This window comes from Podarcis pityusensis (assembly GCF_964106645.2).
Source record: "Podarcis pityusensis genome assembly, chromosome: 12".
Lineage (NCBI taxonomy): Eukaryota > Metazoa > Chordata > Lepidosauria > Squamata > Lacertidae > Podarcis > Podarcis pityusensis.
Window position 1 is genome coordinate 23,276,849 of NC_138037.1, and position 8,847 is coordinate 23,285,695.

Genomic DNA, 8,847 nt, shown 5'->3' on the forward strand with positions numbered 1-8,847 from the left:
GAGGTTTTTTTCTTCTTCCCTCTTCTTCCCTATTGTTTTACTGAAAACACAAAAAGCAAGAATAATCAACTTTCTTTTTTATGAATATATAGTTGCAACATTTCAATTTTAGCATATAAGTAAAAGCAAACAAGATAACTATTTCTATTGCATCCAGTGCTGACTCTTTTTTTAAAAAAAATAGAGTGGGCTTGCTTTGCAACCTTTCATTTGCTCTGTCACTACAAAAAGTAGCCTCAATTTTAACACAGTGTCTGCATATTCTGCTTCTGAAAAAGGGAGAGAGGTGTATTTGTTTATTTAATTCTGCAGAATTATAACCACCCTCTCATCCTGCTTATTCTCAGTCTAATTAAACAAGGGTTAGATGCTAATTATTTGCTGCTAGTTGTCTAGCATTGTGTACACAGCATCCTCTTGTTTCAAAACTCATCTTACAAATTTTCTACTATCAGAAATATTTTGATGGTGAACTTCAAAGAGCAGAGTACACAGCAGAAAGCACATCAGTTGAACTTCAAAGAGAAATTCTAACTTTAAAGAGAGCTTCATGTCCAGCACACAGAAAAATAAAAACTGCCCAAGCTCTTCCCTTGCAAAGCTAGGGCATAATATAGTAGGGCAGAGGTTTTCAACCTTTTGGAGTCCACAGCTCCCTTGACAAACTATATTCTTTCTGCAGCACCCCTGTGGGGCTCAGGTGCCCAGTTATGTCACCCGTTGCCTGCAGAGCCAGCAGCCACTCACCCCTTTTTGAACATCCTCCCTTGTGGAGTGTTCCCTCAGCCTCCTCTCTGCTCCACTCTCCTTGGGAGTCCTTTGGGCAGCTGCAACTACTGCTCCTGGTGTCTGAGCTGCCCCCCCACCCCAAAGAGAAGTGCCTTTTCACACTGCCCCACAGGGGCCTGGGAAGCACCCCCTGATCAGCCCCAGAGCCACCATTTACCTGGGGAGCTTGCAGCCAGAGCTGCTGCAATAAACAGCTGTGCAAGAGAGGCAGAGACGTGAGAGGGCATCAGAGGAAGGTAGGGAAGGAATGAGGGACAGAGGCCAGTGTTGCCCACGGCACCCCTGACCATCATTCAAGGCACCCCAGGGTACCATGGGACACTGGTTGAAAACCACTGTAGTAGGGCATTTTGGAAGTGCAACAGCAGAGATGGTTCAGTTTGCAATTTAAGAGTTAATTCTGTTCTCAGTGTTAGTCAAGTACCCAAGAGGGTGTGTATGGAGATGCTGCTTAATAACCAGTCAGAGTGGCATCAACTTGACTGAGGTTGCATCTGTTTTGATTTGCTGTGTTCTTAGGGAGTTTTCCCATATATTTGGTTGAATGTCTTCCTGCTATGCACTGTTATTGTAAGGCCAAATAAGCATTTAATACTCTCAACACTCTTGACTAACAAGTAGTGAAGGACATGGGTTTTTCTCTTTGCAGTTGTTTTCCGGAGGATTGCTTCATTTGTTACATTTGCCTGCATATTAGTTCCTATAATATTCAGAAATCATCTAAGTGTTGCCTCCCCGACCAGAAGCCAGCTTTTGTGTGGCTTCCAAATCTTATAAAAACATTTACATGTACTTGCATAATTTATGAAGTGGCTGAGTCGAACATAGTTTGAGGACTGCCACTGTTTTCGTTCCAGTTTTTCAAAATTGATTTCTTTGAAATACCAGATTCTACCTTTTCATAAAGTTGAGGAGGGAAAACTGCAGAAATTGGATGTACATGTATATCAGCCATGTTGCATGTTACCTCATGGTGCATGCAGAGAGTTGGGAAAGCATAAGTTCCTAACAGACATCTTCTTTACCTATTTCATCTGCCTTCATAGGACTAGGAGCCAGAACATCAAATGATGTTCCTTTTATTGTTTTTCAGTCAGTGCACCATCCTGAAAAAAGCTGGGTCCCTATCTCTTTCTCCCTAGGTACAGTTTTAGTGGCAGTCTGTGGCTGTTGGATGAGAGAAGCCATGCTTTTGTCTCTTCCAGTATTGGAATTTTGGATGTGCCCTTTGCATTGTAAGGCAGACACAAAATGTGGCTGGGTCATAGAACTGTAGAGTTGGAAGGGACCCAAGGATCATCTAGCCCAACCCCTTGCAATGAAGGACTATGCAGCTGTCTCATGAGGGGATCGAACCTGCAACCTTGGTGTTATCAACACCACACTCTAACTATCTGAGCTATCCAGGCTGACCACCACTGTACCATTTCTGTTTGTGTTACATCACTAGATTATTTCCAGTAGTTGAACTATAGACAGCATGGAACTTTCACATTTGTCTGTAGTAAATAATGCTCCAATTATTCTACAGGGACACTGTACCGCAGCGCGTACATTGATGTGAGGTTGAATTTGTTTGCTTGCAACAAATATGTGATGACTAATTGGGATGCCAGGAGGCAAAAAGGGAGGAAAAAAACAACACAAAACTTGACACCTAAATGTCATACAGCTTTTACATTAGCAAATTGAGTCTCTGTTCTTTCCGACTGGAGCTTAAGATCCTGAGAAGATTTATAAATAAAGCCCTGACAGTGCTCTTGCTTCAACAAACAAGTATGTGTGGCAAACTGTTTTGTTTCATTTTTTAATATAGGTAATTCAGAAAAGAACTGTGAGCAGGTGGGAGTGGGGAACCTATAAGAACTGTCAGTTCACACGTTTCTGAATGTGTGATGCTGTACAACCAGAACATGACTCAGTATTTAACATTTAATGTGTGACAGGCATATTGTTTAAAACTGAGGAAGAGATGCTGAGTAGGTTGCTGTTCTTTGTAGCACATCTTTTGCTGAGTATATTTTCCACTTATGTAAGCCAATACGCTGACACTACTGGCACTAATAGTGTTGACCTTTGGGGGAGGTGGAGGGCCTGCGTAATGCCAGGAACCCTTTGTATACTGCTCAATAGGGGTCGCTCAGTCTGTATGCAAAATGAGGTGGTGATCAAGATAGTGAAACTTTGTGACCTGTGTGCTCACCAGGAATGAAAGGTTACTTGCCCCAAACCACATCGTTCATACCATGTAGCAACCGTTCTAGGTAGCACAAGCCAAACCCTAGTAGGTTTTTATCCTCATTCAGATGGCACTAGCTATGTGAGCAAGTAAACCCTGGGTTTAAAAGCTTATGGGAACGGTACTGATCTCCTTTAACTTTGTACATATTTGCTTCTGTCTCTCTCTGCCCCGCCCCCGATTTACATGATTGTGTCTGTTTTCTAGCATATCCACTCATCCTTTCATGAACAACACCCCTACCCCCACGCTACCCCCTGCTCATTCATATCTTGAGAGATACTTTAAGATTCAACAGTTAGTTAGCTCCTGGAGTAAAATCCTATGGGTGCATATTATGGCTGCAACCGTTACCTGATTCATCAGTTAGCCCAGCCTTTCCCAAGTTGGTGCCTTCCAGCTGTTTAGACTACAACTCCCATCAGCCCTAGTCAGTACATCTGTGCTGGCTGACGCTAATGGGAGTTGTAGTCCTAAACATCTGAAGAATACCAGGTTGGGGAAGGCTGAATTAACATTTTAACTGATTCAGAAGTCCCAAATTAAGTAGGCAGAAAATATATATATAATGGATAATAGTAATGCAAGAACCTGGAGGAAGAGTGCACAGGTGGAGATATTCCATGGGTTTTTTTGGTGTGTGTGAGAGAGATATTCTTCTAAAATGTTGCCTGCTATAACATGTGCTTGCATGCTTTTGAAAACAAGTCACCCGTGTTCAAATTCTCTGAGTAGCAAGAACCCAGGGGGGCAGCATGTATTCAGGTTCATTTTCCCTTGAATGAGTTTACTGGAGGCTTAACTGGTGGTTTCGTAATGGTTGTTGCATATTTACAAAATTATGGTTTGAGCATTTTGCTTGCTCAGTCCTGGAAACAAAACTAGTAAGCAAGCCAAGGCTCAGGGCAGTTAATCAGTGTTTCGTTGTCAAGCCAAAAAGCACACCTATGAGCAGAACCAAGATCCAGAATTTAGGCTGTAGCTCATGAGATTACTCCAGCAGCAGGAAATAAGGGTCATCACCTGTCAAAGGCAGATTCACAAGAAACGGGTAAACAAAGGGGAGGATGGTGCCAAGAGGCACCAAGGCAGATAGAATGGCCAGAACTTGGTGAAAGCAAGAAACTAGAAACAGGAGTGGGTAGCAACTGAAGAGTGGTGGGCATTTTAGTGGGAGACTCACAAAGGTTGCCTGGATAGAAAAACCTGAACAGACAACTTCCTACTGATTAACCTGCAGCATTTTTACTTGGAGCAACTGTCCTTGCCAGGATTGCTGCATGCCAACCAGTACTCAGTGGGTTGCCATAGTCAGCTTGCAGTGAGAAAAAGCTGCCTTTAAATCTCCCCCCCCCCCGCCCGATAGCATAGCTCTCCTCTAATCTCAAGATGTCTAAGCTGTTATAGAACCTGAATCAGTTTGTTTGACTGGAAGGTCTGTCCCTTTACCACTCGCTTCCCCAGAGAAGCCCAAGGGCTGAGCAACTGTTATGTTGGAGATTTCTTCTTCAAGCCCTGGACCTCTGGCAACAATCCATAGATTCCACAGTGAAGAAGTGTGTATATTGTATTGTTGCTGCATCAGTATTCTGAAGAAGGGGCATGTTTTTAAACGAAGGCATCTCATGTTCTGTACAAGTTTGAAAATGAAGAATAACCACACTAAGATCTAAAGAGTCATAAATATTTTATTTTTGAAGATATGGGCCAACCCTAGCTGTTCCTTTCTCTTGTGCTGCAGTGTTCTTTGCAAGAACTGAGAATTCTGGAGTCCCTTCCTCATGCAAAGATACACAATTTGCTCTATATCATAGGCTGCTGCACAGCAGCCTGCATCCCTGCAGTCCTCTGTTTAGAGACCACTGGAGGCAAGTTGCAATTCGAGGAAAGGAAACTTCAGTTTGCAAGTCCGCTTGAGACTGAAGCACAGCTGATAACACAGTGCTCAGAACAGACATGCTGGGGCCCTTAGCCATGTCAATTTTAATAGGCCCCATAGTATTACCTCCAAAATGTGTATGATTCTAATGGAAAGGACAGTGAAAAAGTAGTTTTATATTTGCATATATACATAGGTGAGGATGCAACTAAAAACCTAACTAAAACATATATCTTGCAATAAACCTATTTATTTTTTAACCAGTTATGTAAAACTTCAAATTTAGTGGTTGTTGTTTTTTTTTTAAAAAGAGGACTGTCATAATCTGCGGCCTTAAGCTGTAGCTTACTTTGTTTGTGCATAAGTCCAGCACCAAACATACTTACTTCCAAAGTAATTTCATTACTATTTTTCTTCTTCTTCCAGACACTACCCAAAGCAGTCCTTTACTACAGTGGCAGACACACCCGAAAACCTTCGATTGAAACAACAAAGTGAATTGCAAAGTCAGGTAAGCTGTGAATTCTTTTGTCTGTGTGGTGAACCTTGTTCTTAGCAATTGGGATCCATTATTCTAAAATAAAGGCGCAATGGTGTGAGCACCAAAGGTTAGTTCAAACAACACACATTGCTGTTTTTCCTCTCACACATGGAATTTTGATGTTCCAAGAAAGACACACATATTCGTGTGAGCAATAAAAATTTGAATTTACTGGGGGGTGGAGCTCTATTCAATTATTTGTGATACCCATTTTGTTGTTGTTTTGATAATGGAAACACTGTTTGACTACTTGGGGTAGGTCCAAGCTGAGGAGGGTCCTGCTCATAGCTGCCTATGAGTAATTAAGGTGCCATTTTACTTGCGCCAGTGGCAGGTGTTCCAGTTCCTGGGAAGAGTGGCCTTTCCACCTGAGGAGGGATGCTAGGACCTTACTTGGTTGAGGCAGTCATCTCTTGGGTGGAGCACCCTTTCCTGCTGCTGACCCTTGTTGGCCCCACTGATTGCACTCTTGGTGGGGTGTCATGGGAAGGAAGAGGGAGAAGCACCTTCTCCAATGATCAGCAGGAGGTTGCCTGGTTGTGGGTCACCTGGTTGCCTTGCTGATGGTGATGCATGACAGAGCCTTCTCAGTGGTAGCTCCCTGTAGAATTTGGAGTATGGCGAAACATTAATATTTGGCTTTCTTGAAGTCCTACTAAAACGATCAAACTGCTTTTGGCCTAATGAAGAGTGCTGCCCTGATCAGGAGAATCATGGTCTGCCTAAATCTGTGATCATTTAGTTCACATGCTACATTGTGAATGTGTGGCCAAAGTGGGCACTTGCTACACTTCATTAAAACAGCTTGCCTTGATAAAAGTTACTCATGCTCAAGAGTGCAAGTAACTTGCACCAAGTGAAGAGGGGAAGGCCTTCTGTTCACTCTAATTCAGCCTTTCCTAACCTCGGGCCCTCCAGATGTTTGGAAATACAATTCCCGTCAGTTGCAGCCAGCACAGCCATGGTAACTGTGGAGAACAACAGCTGGGCAAAGGTTGCCTTAATGGCAAAGAGTAAGGTTACCGTAACTTCCATTATAGAGCTTCAGTATGCTGATGACAACGTAGTGTCCGCACGCTCAGAGGATGACCTCCGAACCATCCTAAATATCTTTGCAGAAGCTTAGATAGGCCAAGAAAAGCTTGGCCTATCACTCAACATCCAAAAAGCCAAAGTGCTGAACCAACAAGTACAAAATAACCCTTCTGCAGTGCCACAAATTCAACTCAATGGTGTAACATAGGAAAATGTCGATCACTTCTCCTACCTAGGCAGTTATCTTTACACAAGGGCCAACATTGATGCCGAAATCCAGCATCGCCTGAGCTCTGCGAGTGCGGCTTTCTCCCGATTGAAGTGCAGAGTGTTTGAGGACCGGGACATTTGCAGGGAAACCAAAATGCTTGTTTACAAAGCTATTGTACTATCAACCTTACTGTATGCTTGTGAAACATGGACCACTTATAAACGCCATCTCCAACTCCTCGAAAGATTCCATCAATGGTGTCTCTGAAAAAATCTACACATCACTTGGGAAGACAGGCAAACTAATATCAGTGTGCTGGCAGAAGCAAAGATCACCAGTGTTGAAGCAATGATTCTTCAACATCAACTTCGTTGGACTGGTCATGTTGTGCGGATGCTTGAAGATCGTCTTCCAAAGCAACTACTCTATTCCGAACTTAAAAATGGAAAGCATAATGCTGGTGGCCAACAAAAGAGGTTTAAAGACTGTCTCAAGGCAAATCTACAAAAATGTAGTATAAACACTGACAACTGGGAAACATTGGCCTGTGAGAATTCCAGTTGGAGAACAGCCTTTACCAAAGGTGTCATGGGCTTTGAAGACACTCAAACTCAGGGAGGGAGAAACCTGCTAAGAGGAAGGCATGCTTGGCAAATCCACACCGTGATCAACTCCTGCCTGGAAACCAATGTACCCACTGTGGAAGTACGTGTGGATCCAGAATTCACCTCCACAGTCACTTACGGACTCATTGTTAAAACCGTGTTTATGGAAGACAATCTTACCCGGCTACGAGTGATCGCCAAAGAAGAAGTCTTAATGGCTCCCAACTGCTGCCTGCCTGCATATTTGTATGCATATGCAGAAGAATGCACCAGTGAGATCGGGGAGCAGAACTATGCTGAGCCCCCAGGAATCCGCATGTGCCTGCAGTGGACTAAATTGCACCACATGTATGCATCGAAGAATTCATATCCTCCTGACTTCATAAATAATAGCAAATGAAGTGTTTACTTGTTTATTCAATTATTTCACCTATAGCGTCAGTTACAGTTTAATTTTTAATGATTTGTTGTACTAGGCTCATAAATAATTTACTGCATTTTATGCATCATGCAGAAAGTGCTTCATTGCCTAACACAATCTAAATTTCACATCTGCATTACTCTTTGATCAAGTCCTGTAAATCTCAAAGTACAGCCTGAGTTGCTTATTCCTTTGACTAGGATGCAACTCCTCATTAATACTAGTTGCATCCTAGTGAAAGGTTTTGTTTTGTTTTGTTTTATAAGGAATTCGAGCAAAGCAGAGGAAAAGATGGCACACAGATGTTCGAGAACTTTCATATGTTCACTAAAGGCAGCGAAATAAGTTTATGTGCGGTAATCTATCTAAATCATCTTTTGTAGTGTTCCTTTTTTAGCCTTGCAGAGAATATTATCTTAATGAGGCACAGGATGGTATTCAGCTGAGTTTTACTCAGAGTAGGGAATAGTGGAAAATAAGAAACAATTAATAAGTTTGGTCAATTACAGATGATGAATTAGTGGTTGTTTAGTGGAGGAGTTTGAGGGGGGAACCCAGAGTGCTGTTTCAGTGTACGTAGGACCAAGAGACATGGATGATGAGGGAACTGCTGCAGTGACCTACAATTCCTGTGCCATGTCGTCTTCCTGCCTGAGAACGTACAGAGCTATACCTGCAGCAAAACTGCTTCACTGAAGGTTTTTAAGCAGAGGGTGGATGTTCATCTGCCATGGATACTTCAGCTGAGATTCCGGCGTTGCAGGGGGTTGGACTAGACAACCCTCTGAGCCCCCTTCCAAATCTACAATTAATTTAAAAAATACCAGCATTTAATCTGCACTAGTGGTGTTGTCAATGTTAGTCAAAATATTCAGGTGTTATGTGCAATTTTAACTATATTTGAAAACGGTGAGGTATGAACCAAGGTGGTGTTACTGACAACAAAAAACGGTAAAGGTATGAAGTGCTACAAATATCTTAAGTGGCAGGAACAAAACGGCACAACTGAATCGAACATTGTCCTAGAAAATTATATGAAGGATGACTGCCCTTTCCCAACAATTCTCAGTGTGTGTAAGGGGGAGTGAGACTGTACCAGCCAGCCCCTGATATAGATGCACAACATT

General features: G+C 42.6%; 1 protein-coding gene across 3 annotated transcripts in view; it reads left to right on the forward strand.

The window, feature by feature from the left end:
- Positions 1 to 8,847, forward strand: part of NEBL (nebulette) — a 179,149-nt gene that overhangs the window by 86,393 nt on the left and 83,909 nt on the right. For all 3 annotated transcript variants that reach the window (XM_080974396.1, XM_080974405.1, XM_080974397.1), the window contains exon 3: positions 5,334 to 5,418. In XM_080974396.1, coding sequence (XP_080830522.1) covers positions 5,334 to 5,418 — 85 coding nt within the window. The remainder of the gene's footprint in view (positions 1 to 5,333; positions 5,419 to 8,847) is intronic.